General features: G+C 49.0%; 1 protein-coding gene across 4 annotated transcripts in view; it reads left to right on the forward strand.

The window, feature by feature from the left end:
- FCHSD2 (FCH and double SH3 domains 2) overlaps positions 1-17,432 on the forward strand; it is a 434,367-nt gene that overhangs the window by 73,981 nt on the left and 342,954 nt on the right. For 2 of the 4 annotated variants that reach the window (XM_082245228.1, XM_082245229.1), the window contains exon 1: positions 901-1,063. The exons of the other annotated variants lie outside the window; for them this stretch is intronic. In XM_082245228.1, the coding sequence (XP_082101354.1) occupies positions 1,043-1,063 (21 nt within the window). In that variant the 5' untranslated portion in view covers positions 901-1,042. Of the gene's footprint in view, positions 1-900; positions 1,064-17,432 lie in introns of those variants that run through there. 4 annotated transcript variants of the gene reach the window in all.

Here is a 17,432-nt window from a genome sequence, read left to right on the forward strand (position 1 = left end):
GAGCCGAGCAGGCTTAGAGCAGAAAGACAGGTACGCAACCAAACATAATACACCATACTTGCCATACAGCTCCGCAGGGATAGGGATGGGTCAGGCACTGGGACTCAACACCGGACTTCTGGGCAATACCGGGCCACTCGCAGCAGCTGGGTTTTTTCCGGCCAGCACCAATGCTACAGCAGAGGCTTCTTCAATTGCCCCCTCCATACCCTGCTAAGAGCAAGAGCCTAGCGGAGGAACAGCGACCCACGTTCCGTGGCGGCTCCATGCCAAACACAATGAAATCCAAAAGGTAGGAACACACCTCCATGTGCTTCCAGAGGAGGACAAAAAAAGTAACATGGAGGCTGAAAAGGAGCAAAGATTTATGGGAGTAGGGTCCTATAGGGTAGGAGAGGAGGTGGGGGCTACCCAAACGTATGCTGCCATGGATTTGTCAGGAAAAAGGATTTTAACTTGTAGGCAACAAATGTGAGAAAAATGTTTAGGCATGAAGGGGTTAAGAGAATAGAGGACTCTCCCCAATACAGTGAAGGCAGCAAGGCTGCAGTAATAGAATCTGCCCGGCAGGTGGTGCTCAGTCTTAGAAGATTAGCAGTGCTGTAGTGGCGCTCCAACTATTGTAGTGCTGCGATATCCTCTTTTCCCGACAGGTGGCGCCCGCATTATTAGGTTTAGAAGTGCTGCATACCAGTCGGCTCCCGATGAACTGATAATGCTGCAGTAGTCTTTTCCGTCCGGAAGATGGCGCACGGTCCCGGGGTTAGCAATGATGTAGTACTAGTCTCTGTTCGAGAGGTGGCGCTCACCCCCTAGAGATCGGCAGTACTGCAGTCCAGGCAGAGCCGCCTCCTGTCTCCGTGCAGTGGTCGCCCCTCCCCCGCTCCTATTACACGCCGCCCCTCCCCCCCGCACTGTGCTGTGTGCCCGGCGCTCTCCAGTCTGTCTGTGGCCCTTCATGGAGCCCCCCGGAGGCCGGCACTGACACCGAGCCCGGGAGCCGCCAGGAGGAGGAGGGGAGGTGCACCCCGACACCGGCACCATGCAGCCCCCTCCGAGGAAGGTGAGACATGGGGGAGGGGAAACACAGCATTGTTCTGGGGAGCTGCAGAGCATTCCTCCCATCACCCCACTGACTGCAGAGCATTCCTCCCATCACCCCACTGACTGCAGAGCATTCCTCCCATCACCCCACTGACTGCAGAGCATTCCTCCCATCACCCCACTGACTGCAGAGCATTCCTCCCATCACCCCACTGACTGCAGAGCATTCCTCCCATCACCCCACTGACTGCAGAGCATTCCTCCCATCACCCCACTGACTGCAGAGCATTCCTCCCATCACCCCACTGACTGCAGAGCATTCTTCCCATCACCCCACTGACTGCAGAGCATTCTTCCCATCACTCCCCTGTGTGCAGAGCATTCTTCCCATCACCCCACTGACTGCAGAGCATTCCTCCTATCACCCCACTGACTGCAGAGCATTTTTCCCATCACCCCACTGACTGCAGAGCATTCCTCCCATCACCCCCTTGTGTGCAGAGCATTCCTCCCATCACCCCACTGACTGCAGAGCATTCTTCCCATCACCCCACTGACTGCAGAGCATTCTTCCCATCACTCCACTGTGTGCAGAGCATTCCTCCCATCACTCCCCTGTGTGCAGAGCATTCTTCCCATCACCCCACTGACTGCAGAGCATTCTTCCCATCACCCCACTGACTGCAGAGCATTCCTCCCATCACTCCCCTGTGTGCAGAGCATTCTTCCCATCACCCCACTGACTGCAGAGCATTCTTCCCATCACCTCCCTGTGTGCAGAGCATTCTTCCCATCACCCCACTGACTGCAGAGCATTCTTCCCATCACCCCACTGACTGCAGAGCATTCTTCCCATCACCCCCCTGTGTGCAGAGCATTCTTCCCATCACCCCACTGACTGCAGAGCATTCTTCCCATCACCCCCCCCCCCCTGACTGCAGAGCATTCTTCCCATCACCCCCTGACTGCAGAGCGTTCTTCCCGTCACCCCACTGACTGCAGAGCGTTCTTCCCGTCACCCCACTGACTGCAGAGCGTTCCTCCCGTCGCCCCACTGACTGCAGAGCGTTCCTCCCGTCGCCCCACTGACTGCAGAGCGTTCCTCCCGTCGCCCCACTGACTGCAGAGCGTTCTTCCCGTCGCCCCACTGACTGCAGAGCGTTCTTCCCGTCGCCCCACTGACTGCAGAGCGTTCTTCCCGTCGCCCCACTGACTGCAGAGCGTTCCTCCCGTCGCCCCCCTGACTGCAGAGCGTTCCTCCCGTCGCCCCCCTGACTGCAGAGCGTTCCTCCCGTCGCCCCCCTGACTGCAGAGCGTTCCTCCCGTCGCCCCCCTGACTGCAGAGCGTTCCTCCCGTCGCCCCCCCTGACTGCAGAGCGTTCCTCCCGTCGCCCCCCTGACTGCAGAGCGTTCCTCCCGTTGCTGACCACAGAGCATTTTGCATTCCTCCCCATCCCAGCTGTGGTACCTTGTTATGTATCTGCAGAGCATGGTCCCCTGTTATCTGACTGCAGAGCATTCCTCCCCATCCCAGCTATGGTACCATGTTATGTGTCATCTGCAGGTTGTTCCTCTTGCTATCATTCCCTGTGATCTGCAGATGATTGCTCCTCAGATTTATGTCATGTTGAGTGTGTTATTCCTGGTTGTGTGCATGCTGCAGAAGGTTTCTCATTGTACAATGATTATGTTCCTGGCTTTCTGTTCCCCCTCATCTGTATAGAGAGTGTTACTTCTGATATGGTGTTTACATTGCCTACATCTGCAGAGCGTTCCTCCTCACCACCACCTGACATCTCAGCTGTGAGGGATGAGGTGCAGTGGAGGATGGGATGTGCTCTGGAGCAACTTCTTACTTTTCCTCAAATGAAAGTCTTGTTACTGTGGAAGACCGGTCCTTCTTCCCCATCACCTCCGCGGCTGACAGTCTCCCGATACGCCGGGGTCCTCTTCTCCCGATACGCCCGGGGTCCCCTTCTCCCGATACGCCCGGGGTCCCCTTCTCCCGATACGCCCGGGGTCCCCTTCTCCCGATACGCCCGGGGTCCCCTTCTCCCGATACGCCCGGGGTCCCCTTCTCCCGATACGCCCGGGGTCTTCTTCTCCCGATACGCCCGGGGTCTTCTTCTCCCGATACGCCCGGGGTCCTCTTCTCTCGATACGCCCGGGGTCCTCTTCTCTCGATACGCCCGGGTTCCTCTTCTCTCGATACGCCCGGGTTCCTCTTCTCTCGATACGCCCGGGGTCCTCTTCTCTCGATACGCCCGGGGTCCTCTTCTCTCGATACGCCCGGGGTCCTCTTCTCTCGATACGCCCGGGGTCCTCTTCTCCTGATGCATCCTCCTTTTTGAGATACGGCTCTCCTGGGTCTTTTCCATATGCACCGGGGTCCTCTTCTCCCGATACGCCGGGGTCCTCTTCTCCTCATACGCCGGGGTCCTTCTTCTGAAACATCGGGGTCCCCTTCTCCTGATACGCCGGGGTCCTCTTCTCCCGATGCGTCCTCCTTTTTGTGATACGGTTCTCCTGGGTCTTTTCCTTATGCGTCGGGCTCCTCTTCTACCGATAGGCTGGGTTCCGCTTTTCCCGTTGGATCCTCTTTTTGTTATACGGTTCTTCTGGGTCTTTCCTTATTCACCAGGCTCCTCTTTTTGTGATCCGGTTCCTCTTTTCTCAATGTACCAGGCTCCTCCTTTTCCTGATGTGGTTCTCCTGGGTCTTCTCGTGATGCTCGGGGTCTTGTTATATGTTGTGCAGATTTTGGTTTGGTTGCAGCTTTGATTGTGAGCTGTCTGACTCTGAACCTGAACTCTGTATCACCTGTCCATGCTGCAATCATCTATAGCTCTTCCTGTACCTGGGTAGTAGGAAATACAGAGTTGCCCCATAATGTAATTTATTTTTTACTGATAAGAACGTATGTTCTACGGGGTTCATATTACATCATTTATTGGTCACAGCTGGGTCAGGGGGCAGTTGTGTACCCATGGGCTGCCGTACAACCTGCACCATCAAAAATACAGAGCCTAGTATCCAACGTGTTCTGTGTATGACTGTTTCAGGCATCTTGGCACTCATCAGGGCAAGATGCATTCACTATATAGGCAATACAGGAAAAGCAGTTGTGTTACAGTGAGGTGGAACAAAAAGTCCTCATCCAAAATACATTATGGAATGAGCAATCGTGTTATGATGAGGCTGTCCAAAAGGAACCAAAAGCCTTCATCCATTCAAAGTACGATACAGGATGAGATGTGTGATGGTCTAAAAAAGAATCCAAAAGCTTTTGGACAGAATATGATAAAAGATAAGAAGAGGTGTTCTCTTGAGGTGTTCTCTTGAGGTGTTCTCTTGAGGTGTTCTCTTGAGGTGTTCTCTTGAGGTGTTCTCTTGAGGTGCTCTCTTGAGGTGTTCTCTTGAGGTGCTCTCTTGAGGTGTTCTAAAGAGAAGCGAAGGCCTTTGACCAAAATATGACACGGGTTGACCAATCATCTTATGGTGGGGTGGTCTAAAAGAAAACATAGGCCTTCAACCAAAATATTATGCGGGGTGAGCAATCATCTTATGGCGGGGTGGTCTAAAAGAAAAAGGCCTTCGGCCAAAATATGATACGAGGTGAGCAATCGTCTTATGGTGGGGTGGTCTAATAGAAAACATAGGCCTTCGACCAAAATATGATACGAAGTGAGCAATCGTCTTATGGTGGGGTGGTCTAAAAGAAAACATAGGCCTTCGACCAAAATATTATACGAGGTGAGCAATCGTCTTATGGTGGGGTGGTCTAATAGAAAACATAGGCCTTCGACCAAAATATGATATGGGATGAGCAATCATCTTCTGGTGGGGTGATCTAATAGAAAATATAGGCCTTCGACCAAAATATGATACGAGGTGAGCAATCGTCTTATGGTGGGGTGGCCTAATAGAAAACATAGGCCTTCAACCAAAATATGATATGGGATGAGTAATCATCTTATGGTGGGGTGGTCTAAAAGAAAACATAGGCCTTTGACCAAAATATGATACAGGTTGAGCAATCATTTTTTGGTGGGGTGGTCTAAAAGAAAACATAGGCCTTCGACCAAAATATGATACGGGTTGAGCAATCGTCTTATGGTGGGGTGGTCTAAAAGAAAACATAGGCCTTCGACCAAAATATGATACGGGTTGAGCAATCATCTTATGGCGGGGTGGTCTAAAAGAAAACATAGGCCTGCAACCAAAATATGATACGAGGTGAGCAATCATCTTATGGTGGGGTGGTCTAATAGAAAACATAGGCCTTCAAACCAAAATATGACACGGGTTGAGCAGTCCTCTTATGGTGGGGTGGTCTAAAAGAAATCAAAGGCCTTCGACCAAAATATGATACGGGTTGAGCAATCCTCTTATGGTGGGGTGGTCTAATAGAAAACAAAGGCTTCGACCAAAATATGATACGGGTTGAGCAATCATCTTATGGTGGGGTGGTCTAAAAGAAAACATAGGCCTTCGACCAAAATATGATACGGGTTGAGCAATCATCTTATGGTGGGGTGGTCTAAAAGAAAACAAAGGCCTTCAACCAAAATATGATACGAGGTGAGCAATCATCTTATGGTGGGGTGGTCTAATAGAAAACATAGGCCTTCAACCAAAATATGACACGGGTTGAGCAGTCCTCTTATGGTGGGGTGGTCTAAAAGAAATCAAAGGCCTTCAACCAAAATATGATACGGGTTGAGCAATCATTTTTTGGTGGGGTGGTCTAAAAGTAAACATAGGCCTTCGACCAAAATATGATACGGGTTGAGCAATCATCTTATGGTGGGGTGGTCTAAAAGAAAACAAAGGCCTTCAACCAAAATATGATACGAGGTGAGCAATCATCTTATGGTGGGGTGGTCTAATAGAAAACATAGGCCTTCAACCAAAATATGACACGGGTTGAGCAGTCCTCTTATGGTGGGGTGGTCTAAAAGAAATCAAAGGCCTTCAACCAAAATATGATACGGGTTGAGCAATCATCTTATGGTGGGGTGGTCTAATAGAAAACATAGGCCTTCGACCAAAATATGATACGGGTTGAGCAATCATCTTATGGTGGGGTGGTCTAATAGAAAACAAAGGCTTCGACCAAAATATGATACGGGTTGAGCAATCATCTTATGGTGGGGTGGTCTAAAAGAAAACAAAGGCTTCGACCAAAATATGATACGAGGTGAGCAATCATCTTCTGGTGGGGTGGTCTAATAGAAAATATAGGCCTTCAACCAAAATATGATACGAGGTGAGCAATCATCTTATGGTGGGGTGGTCTAAAAGAAAACATAGGCCTTCGACCAAAATATGATCCGGGTTGAGCAATCATCTTATGGTGGGGTGGTCTAAAAGAAACCCAAAGCCTTCAGCCAGAATATGATTTGGGGTGGACAATCGTGTTAAGGTCAGGCTGTCCAAAAGGCTTTGGCAAAAACACCATAAAATATAGAATGAGCATCCTAAAAATGAAATCAATTGGGTGTCTTCACTGATCCAAAAAAACTGTTTTTATTCCTCCCCCAACACCCCCGGTGTTTGGCTTCTGTAGCAGCTTTTAGTACATAGGACCCAGGTCATGCACTGCCACTGATGAGAGCTAGCAATCCCGAAACAGCAGTATGGAAGTTGGTCTATACGGTGCTGTATCTGGCAGATCACAGTGCTCATTTGGTAACAGGGAATTGTATCATGTGATCGATGGTCGCAGCGGAGCGATCAGATGTCTTATACGTTGTTTTCCTGGCACAGTCTGATGTGTTGATTATCTCCTCGGTGTGATATATTGTATTTCAGATATTGGTGTTGAGCTGGGGCTGTAGTAAAGGTGCGGGAGGTGCAATAATAATTAGAATTGTCTGTGTTACGTCTTGGGCCTGCCTGCTTCTGGGTAATAGGTAAAGATTGGTATCACGTCTGCAGATGACATTGCAGGGCTCCTGGTAGCTCAGGGGTTAAGTAGCCGGCACCGTGTACAGTGCAGGGCCTCATCCTGCGGTCTGTAGACTGAAGTGTGGTTTGTGAGATCTGGGCGGAGGTGTGTGTGTGTAGATGGGTGCAGTGATAAAGGTTATTATTGCTATAAATAGTGCTGAGATCAGTGATAGGACTGGATGGAAGCTTGTGTGATATGGAAGAGATTGCAGTTCAGTCTGCCGTTTCTTTGTTGTTGGCAGATGTTCAGTAGGGGGGTTTCTCTTATTCTGGATGGTGTGTGTGGGGTACTCATACCTGATGGTTATTGGAGGGGTGCTTCTTATTCTGGATGGGGGATTCTCTACTGCAGTCAGTTCAGGCTTGTTTGTTATTCTTGATGGTCAGAGGGAGCCGGTCACTTAACCTGGATGATCAGCAGGGGGGCCTTTGGCTTATCATGGGCGGTTAGTGGGGGCCGTTGGCTTATCCTGGGCGGTCAGCGGGGGCCGTTGGCTTATCCTGGGCGGTCAGCGGGGGCCGTTGGCTTATCCTGGGCGGTCAGCGGGGGCCGTTGGCTTATCCTGGGCGGTCAGGGGGGCCGTTGGCTTATCCTGGGCGGTCAGCGGGGGCCGTTGGCTTATCCTGGGCGGTCAGGGGGGGCCGTTGGCTTATCCTGGGCGGTCAGCGGGGGCCGTTGGCTTATCCTGGGCGGTCAGCGGGGGCCGTTGGCTTATCCTGGGCGGTCAGCGGGGGCCGTTGGCTTATCCTGGGCGGTCAGCGGGGGCCGTTGGCTTATCCTGGGCGGTCAGCGGGGGCCGTTGGCTTATCCTGGGCGGTCAGCGGGGGCCGTTGGCTTATCCTGGGCGGTCAGCGGGGGCCGTTGGCTTATCCTGGGCGGTCAGCGGGGGCCGTTGGCTTATCCTGGGCGGTCAGCGGGGGCCGTTGGCTTATCCTGGGCGGTCAGCGGGGGCCGTTGGCTTATCCTGGGCGGTCAGCGGGGGCCGTTGGCTTATCCTGGGCGGTCAGCGGGGGCCGTTGGCTTATCCTGGGCGGTCAGCGGGGGCCGTTGGCTTATCCTGGGCGGTCAGCGGGGGCCGTTGGCTTATCCTGGGCGGTCAGCGGGGGCCGTTGGCTTATCCTGGGCGGTCAGCGGGGGCCGTTGGCTTATCCTGGGCGGTCAGCGGGGGCCGTTGGCTTATCCTGGGCGGTCAGCGGGGGCCGTTGGCTTATCCTGGGCGGTCAGCGGGGGCCGTTGGCTTATCCTGGGCGGTCAGCGGGGGCCGTTGGCTTATCCTGGGCGGTCAGCGGGGGCCGTTGGCTTATCCTGGGCGGTCAGCGGGGGCCGTTGGCTTATCCTGGGCGGTCAGCGGGGGCCGTTGGCTTATCCTGGGCGGTCAGCGGGGGCCGTTGGCTTATCCTGGGCGGTCAGCGGGGGCCGTTGGCTTATCCTGGGCGGTCAGTGGGGGGGGGGCAGTTAGCTTATCCTGGGCGGTCAGCGGGGGGGGGCGTTGGCTTATCCTGGGCGGTCAGCGGGGGCCGTCGGCTTGTCCTGGGCGGTCAGCGGGGGCCGTCGGCTTGTCCTGGCTCGTTTGATATTCAGGGGAAGTGTACAGATCATGTGCCCCATATCACCTGTTCTCATGTTTAGTCTGTGATAAAATGTGTAACATTATTCCCCCCCATTCTGTTTCCTGATATCGTTCTCTATTCCTGTATATAGGAACATTGCACAGGACCACTTCCCTCCTTCTGTATGTCAATTTCATTCTCAGTACCGTATTCTGTGTGTGTGAAGAGGCTCGCCTCCAATACCCCATGTGCTCGATGTCATCCCGAGTTTTTTGTCCTTTTTTTACACTGCCTTTAAAAAGTATTCATACCTCCTTGAAATTTTTCACATTTTGTCACGTTACAGCCAAAAACGTAAATGTATTTTATTGTGATTTTATGTGATAGACCGACACAAAGTGGCACATACAGTGGGTACGGAAAGTATTCAGACCCCCTTAAATTTTTCACTCTTTGTTATATTGCAGCCATTTGCTAAAATCATTTAGGTTCATTCTTCTTCCTCATGAATGTACACATAGCACCCCATACTGACAGAAAAACACAGAATTGTTGACATTGTTGCAGATTTATTAAAAAAGAAAAACTGAAATATCACATGGTCCTAAATATTCAGACCCTTTGCTGTGACACTCATATATTTAACTCAGGTGCTTTCCATTTCTTCTGATCATCCTTGAGATGGTTCTACACCTTCATTTGAGTCCAGCTGTGTTTGATTATACTGATTGGACTTGATTAGGAAAGCCACACACCTGTCTATATAAGACCTTCCAGATCACAATGCATGTCAGAGCAAATGAGAATCATGAGGTCAAAGGAACTGCCTGAAGAGCTCAGAGACAGAATTGTGGCAAGGCACAGATCTGGCCAAGGTTACAAAAAGATTTCTGCTGCACTTAAGGTTCCTAAGAGCACAGTGGCCTCCATAATCCTCAAATGGAAGATGTTTGGGACGACCAGAACCCTTCCTATAGCTGGCCGTCCGGCCAAACTGAGCTATCGGGGGAGAAGAGCCTTGGTGAGAGAGGTAAAGAAGAACCCAAAGATCACTGTGGCTGAGCTCCAGAGATGCAGTCAGGAGATGGGAGAAAGTTGTAGAAAGTCAACCATCACTGCAGCCCTCCACCAGTCGGGGCTTTATGGCAGAGTGGCCCGACGGAAGCCTCTCCTCAGTGTAAGACACATGAAAGCCCGCATGGAGTTTGCTAAAAAACACCTGAAGGACTCCAAGATGGTGAGAAATAAGATTCTCTGGTCTGATGAGACCAAAATAGAACTTTTTGGCCTTAATTCTAAGCGGTATGTGTGGAGAAAACCAGGCACTGCTCATCACCTGTCCAATACAGTCCCAACAGTGAAGCATGGTGGTGGCAGCATCATGCTGTGGGGGTGTTTTTCAGCTGCAGGGACAGGACGACTGGTTGCAATCGAGGGAAAGATGAATGCGGCCAAGTACAGGGATATCCTGGACAAAAACCTTCTCCAGAGTGCTCTGGACCTCAGACTGGGCCGAAGGTTTACCTTCCAACAAGACAATGACCCTAAGCACACAGCTAAAATAACGAAGGAGTGGCTTCACAACAACTCCGTGACTGTTCTTGAATGGCCCAGCCGGAGCCCTGACTTAAACCCAATTGAGCATCTCTGGAGAGACCTAAAAATGTCTGTCCACCAACGTTTACCATCCAACCTGACAGAACTGGAGAGGATCTGCAAGGAGGAATGGCAGAGGAACCCAAATCCAGGTGTGAAAGACTTGTTGCATCTTTCCCAAAAAAGACTCCTGGCTGTATTAGATCAAAAGGGGGCTTCTACGAAATACTGAGCAAAGGGTCTGAATACTTAGGACCATGTGATATTTCAGTTTTTCTTTTTTAATAAATCTGCAACAATGTCAACAATTCTGTGTTTTTCTGTCAGTATGGGGTGCTATGTGTACATTCATGAGGAAGAAGAATGAACCTAAATGATTTTAGCAAATGGCTGCAATATAACAAAGAGTGAAAAATTTAAGGGGGTCTGAATACTTTCCGTACCCACTGTAATTGTGAAGTGGAAGGAAAATGATAAATGGTTTTTAAATCTCTGAAGTGTGGCGTGCATTTGTATTCACCCCCCGAGTCAATACTTTGTAGAACCTCCTTTCACTGCAATTACAGCTGCAAGTCTTTTTGGGGATGTCTCTACCAGCTTTGCACATCTAGAGTGACATTTTTTTGCCCATTCTTCTTTGCAAAATAGCTCAAGTTCTGTCAGATTGGATGGAGAGCGTCTGTGAACAGCAATTTTCAAGTCTTGCCACAGATTCTCAATTGGATTTAGGTCTGGACTTTGACTGGGCCATTCTAACACATGAATATGCTTTGATCTAAACCATTCCATTGTAGCTGTATGTTTCGGGTCGTTGTCCTGCTGGAAGGTGAACCTCCGCCTCAGTCTCAAGTCTTTTGCAGGCTCTAACAGGTTTTCTTCTAAAATTGTCCTGTATTTTGCTCCATCCATCTTCCCATCAACTCTGACCAGCTTACCTGTCCCTGCTGAAGAAAAGCATCCCTACAACATGATGCTGCCACCACCGTGTCTCACAGTGGGGATGGTGTGTTCAGGGTGATGTGCAGTGTTAGTTTTTCGTCACACATAGCGTTTTTATTTTAGGCCAAAAAGTAAAATTCTGGTCTCATCTGACCAGAACACCTTCTTCCATGTGGCTTCTCACAAAATGCAAATGAGACTTCTTATAGCTTTCTTCTTGCCACTCTTCCATAAAGGCCAGATTTGTGGAGTACATGACTAATAGTTGTCCTGTGGACAGAGTCTCCCACCTCAGCTGTGGATCTCTGCAGCTCCTCCAGAGTTACCATGGGCCTCTTGGCTGCTTCTCTGATGAATGCTCTCCTTGCCCGGCCTGTCAGTTTAGGTGGACGGCCATGTCTTGGTTTGTCTGCAGTTGTGCCATACTCTACATTTTCAAACAATGGATTGAACAGCGCTCCGTGAGATGGTCAAAGCTTAGGTTATAAAAAAATATCCCAACACTGCTTTAAACTTCTCCACAAGTTTATTCCTGGTGTGTTCACTTCCTTGGCTTTCATGATGCTGTTTGTTAACTAAGGTTCTCTAACAAACCTCTGAGGGCTTCACAGAACTGGTACATTTATACTGAGATGAAATTACACACAGGTGGACTCTATTTACTGATTAGACGACAATGAAGGCAATTATTTTCACTAGATTTTAATTAAGGGTGTCAGAGTAAAGGGGGCTGAATACAAATATACGCCACACTTTTCAGATATGTATTTGTAAAAAAATAAAATAAAATTAAAAACCATTTATCATTTTCCTTCCACTTCACAATTAGGTGCCACTTTGTGTCGGTCTATCACATAAAATCACAATAAAATACATTTACGTTTTTTGGTTGTAACATGACAAAATGCGTAATATTTTTCAAGGGGTTTAAATACTTTTTCAAGGACTGTATTTGTTTGACTGCAAAGTACCATTCCATGGATCTCATTCTGTTTTTTTTGTTCTTGTCCTCTATGCTGGGTGTAATTCTCAGTATCATCTGATCCTATTCTGTATGTATGGACAGTGCACAGTACCACTTCCCTTGTCCTCTATTCTGGGTGTAATTCTCAGTATCAGATCCTATTCTGTATGTATGGACAGTGCACAGTACCACTCCCCTTGTCCTCTATGCTGGGTGTAATTCCCAGTATCTGATCCTATTCTGTATGTATGGACAGTGCACAGTACCACTCCCTTGTCCTCTATGCCGGGTGTAATTCCCAGTATCTGATCCTATTCTGTATGTATGGACAGTGCACAGTACCACTCCCCTTGTCCTCTATGCTGGGGGTAATTCTCAGTATCTGATCTTATTCTGTATGTATGGACAGTGCACAGTACCACTCCCCTTGTCCTCTATGCTGGGTGTAATTCTCAGTATCGGATCCTATTCTGTATGTATGGACAGTGCACAGTACCACTCCCCTTGTCCTCTATGCTGTGTGTAGTTCTCAGTATCTAATTCTATTCTGTATGTATGGACAGTGCACTGTACCACTCCCCTTGTCCTCTATGCTGGGTGTAGTTCTCAGTATCTGATCCTATTCTGTATGTATGGACAGTGCACAGTACCACTCCCCTTGTCCTCCTATGCTGGGTGTAATTCCCAGTATCTGATCCTATTCTGTATGTATGGACAGTGCACAGTACCACTCCCCTTGTCCTCAATGCTGGGTGTAATTCCCAGTATCTGATCCTATTCTGTATGTATGGACAGTGCACAGTACCACTCCCCTTGTCCTCTATGCTGGGTGTAATTCTCAGTATCTGATCTTATTCTGTATGTATGGACAGTGCACAGTACCACTCCCCTTGTCCTCTATGCTGGGTGTAATTCTCAGTATCTGATCCTATTCTGTATGTATGGACAGTGCACAGTACCACTCCCCGTGTCCTCCTATGCTGGGTGTAATTCCCAGTATCTGATCCTATTCTGTATGTATGGACAGTGCACAGTACCACTCCCCTTGTCCTCAATGCTGGGTGTAATTCCCAGTATCTGATCTTATTCTGTATGTATGGACAGTGCACAGTACTACTTCCCTTGTCCTCAATGCTGGGTGTAATTCTCAGTATCTGATCCTATTCTGTATGTATGGACAGTGCACAGTACCACTCCCCTTGTCCTCAATGCTGGGTGTAATTCTCAGTATCTGATCTTATTCTGTATGTATGGACAGTGCACAGTACCACCCCCTTGTCCTCTATGCTGGGGGTAATTCTCAGTATCTGATCTTATTCTGTATGTATGGACAGTGCACAGTACCACTCCCCTTGTCCTCTATGCTGGGTGTAATTCTCAGTATCTGATCCTATTCTGTATGTATGGACAGTGCACAGTACCACTCCCCTTGTCCTCAATGCTGGGTGTAATTCCCAGTATCTGATCCTATTCTGTATGTATGGACAGTGCACAGTACTACTTCCCTTGTCCTCAATGCTGGGTGTAATTCTCAGTATCTGTTCTCTTCCTGTTCTTATGTCCGGCACATTGATCCTCCATTGTATCCTCAGTAGGTCTTGATTTGCTCAGATTGCACAAATAGCATCTTGAGTAATAAGGAGTGCTGGTGTGACTCACTTCCAACCCCCCCTCCCCCCCCCTTTAAGTGCATGTACAGTGAGCTATGATAATGAACTTGTCTTGTTTTCTCTCTGATAAATATCGTATCATTGAAGGAGTTTTGTTATATTTGTTCAATAATTGCTAAAATTACCTTATGATCCTGGCCAGAAAACTTGTGAGCATATGACTTTTCTGTACTCCTCTACCTGTGCACAAGGGGGCGTTATGGAGACGAGGAGAGGTCTGTAACCTATCAGAAAGGAAGTGGGCAGGGCTGACACCACGTGCTTAGGAATTCAGAGCTGTGTTGTCAGTCAAAGAGACAAGTTAGGAGCCTAATATATTTTTGCCACATCAATAGGTGTTTTCCTGTACTTTGTGTTTAAAGGGATAAACAATGGGAAATGTACATGTTCACCAAAGATATAATATTTTTTAACTTTCTTTGATTTACACTTTAAATACCTGTCAGCTGCTGCTACCTCTAAGGAAGTGGTCTTCAAGGTGCAGCCCGCGGGCTAAATGCGGCCCTTTGCTTGCCTTTATCCGGCCCTTGAAGCACTCTCCCACTGATACCAGGCACTATTTGGCCCACTGATAACACCCATAAGGCATCATTCCTCTCACTGACAACACCCATAAGGCATCACTCCTCTCACTGGCACCTACAAGGGGCACTATTTCTGCCCCTGACACCAATGATAGGTAAGTTTGGAGACCCCTTGCTAAGGGCTTGTTCACACCTGCTGCTGCATTGCAACTCGGCAACTGGTGTGCGATGCAATCTGGCTGAGATCAGCACAGTGATCAACACAGTAGGGATCGACTGATTATCAGCAAAGCCGGTATATCGGGGGCTGATATGCACTTTCCCTGATATATCGGAATCGACCCCTGAGGTTGCCAATATTGCCGATATTTCGGGAAAGTGCTTGTGCCGGAGTGATGCCTGCAGCTAGAGGCATCACCCCGGTACCGACGCCCGTAGCCGACGGTCGGCTGTCTTGTAATGACAACCGATGCGGCTGAGAAGCCACTCGGCTGTCATTGCAAGGAGCGGGAGGGGACGTCTTCCGCTCCTCCCCCGGGTCTCCCGTCCCACCGGGAGACCCGGACAACCAGTCTACACGGCCGCTGAAGAGAAGACCTGATCAAAGCCGCATTCGGCTCTGATCGGGTCTCCATGTAAAAACCCGGAAGTGATGTCATGACATCACTTCCGGGTACTCTGCGCCAAATTCAAAAAAGTTACAGCATTCAAAACATCCAAACTTGGCGTTTTGAATGCTTTTAAGTGCAGAGGAGGGGTTTGGGTGTCTTTTAGACCCCCAGATCCCTCCACAAGAAGTACCTGTAAAAAAAAAAAATAATAATTTTTAATGTATGAAAATATCGGCCGATACCGATATGCGATGACCACAATATCGATATCGGTCGATCACTACAACACAGCGCTGAGCTCAGTGAATTGCACTTATTTCATTTTTTTTATTTTAAACTTCACTGAGATGTCACACAGACATCTCCTATAGTCCAAGGGGCTGACTGCCGACGTAAATAGTTGTGCGGCGGTCGGCAAGTGGTTAAAGAGGTTGTAAACCCCTTTTGTTTACATTTACCTATAGGTGCTATAAATATCTCCTAAACTTGCACCGTTTAGGAAATATTTACAGTGCATGCAGCCGATGATGTCATCGGCGCATGCGCTCTGAAGGAACGGCCACCCGATCCTAGTGCCGTGAACGATGTAATCGCGCCCCCGGCCAATCAGATGGCCGGAGGACGAGATCCAGGAAGCAGGACGGCCGGACATGTCGGCACTGAGGGGGCTTTGTTTTTAGGTAAGTACTTCATAATGAGCTAGTATGCGATGCATACTAGCTCATTATGCCTTTTGTCTTTACAGGTTTTTTTTTTTTTCCCCACATTTTTTAAACGGGTTTACTGCCTCTTTAAGGATTTAGAAAAGATCTGTAAAAGAGTGGACCAAAATCCCTCCTGAGATGTTTGCAAACCTGGTAACCAACGTCTTACTCTGGTGATTTCTCCACAAAGTACTAAGTTTGTTTTGCTTGGGGATCAAATACTTATTTTACTCACTGAACTGCAACTCAATTTATAACATTTGTATCATGTGTTTTGTATCTGGATTTTCGGCTAATATTCTGTCTCCATCATTTAAGATACACCCATGATTAAAATGATAGACCCTTCATTTCTTTGTAAGTAGGCAAACTTACAAAATCTTCAGGGGAATCAAATAATTATTTTCCTTACTGTATGTACTCTGCTACGTTTTATAGTATAAAAAACAAAAGCGTATATATTGAATAGTTTACAGGAATGATATAGCACCTACAAACTATGGGATATGTTTATGGAACTTATTTTTTATTTTTTTTTATATACTAGTAATGGCGGCGATCGGCAACTTATAGTGGGGCTTGGACACTAAGGCCCATTTCACACAGGCGGACCATTCAGATCTGCCTGTCAGTTTTTCAGGTGGATCTGAACGGATACCCCCATGCTTCTCTATGGGGCAGCGGATGTCAGCGGGGACATGTCCGCTGACATCCGATCCGGTCCATCAAATCCGGACAGATGGAAAAAAGGGTTTCCATTTGGGCGGTCGGATTGGATGAGAACGGACAGGCGGTCCGTTCTCATCCGATTCCCCCATAGAGAACAGCGGGGATCTGACAGCTCCGTCTCTGCACACAGCGTGGAGACGGAGCTGTCATCCGCCTGCTCAGCGGGGGATCGGCGCATCGATCCCCGCTGAGCAGAACGGAGTCCGCGGACGGAGCGGACAGTGTAAAAGGGGCCTTACTGACACTTGATACTTTGCGGGAACCAGTGACACTAATACAGTGATCAGTGCTAAAATCTGTACTGTCCCTTTTACTAATGACACTGGCTGGGAAGGGGTTAAACATCTAGAGCAGGGGTGGGGAACCTTTTTTCTGCCAAGGGCCATTTGGATATTTATAAAATCATTCGGGGGGCCGTAAAAAATTATCAACTTAAAAATGTGGCTGTTATATTTGGTCAAAAATTAACTCACCCCTAATGTGATGGCTGCAACTGCTTCTCTTTGGTGAGGTGTGTGATGTTAGCTGGTGTTGATGATGTTGCTGCTCGCAACTGGTTTTGCGTCGGTCAGTCTGGAGCGCAGTCGACTTTGTGGTGGTAAGTTTTGAAAATAACTGCTGGCGGGTACTGCTGGTGGGTATAGCTGGCTGGTACTGCTGGTGGGTACAGCTGGCTGGTACTGCTGTGGGTACTACTGGCTCAGGCTGGTACTGCTGGCTTGTACTATGCTGTTGGTACTGCTGGCTCAGGCTGGTACTGCTGTGGGTTTTGCTGATTCAGGCTGGTACTGTGCTGTAGGTACTGCCTTGGGTACTGTTGGCTCAGGCTGGTACTGCTGTGGGTACTGCGCTGTAGGTACTGCTGGCTTGTACTGTTGTGGATACCGCTGACTCTGGCTTGTACTGCTGCGGGTACTGCTGGCTCTGGCTGGTACTGCTGTGTGTGCTGCTGGCGGTAAATGCTGGCTAGCAGCGGCGCTGCGCTGGAGGAAGAGGGGATGTTTCCTGTATTGGTCACAGGCAGAGTGCATTTGATAGAACTATACAGGAAGCATTGGCGCCATTCTGACAGATCAGCTGAGAGACGCAGACTCAGCTGCACGGGGGGCCAGACCAAATGACTTTGAGGGCCGCATACGGCCCCCGGG

The sequence above is a fragment of the Pelophylax lessonae genome, assembly GCF_965119305.1.
Source record: "Pelophylax lessonae genome assembly, chromosome: 2".
Lineage (NCBI taxonomy): Eukaryota > Metazoa > Chordata > Amphibia > Anura > Ranidae > Pelophylax > Pelophylax lessonae.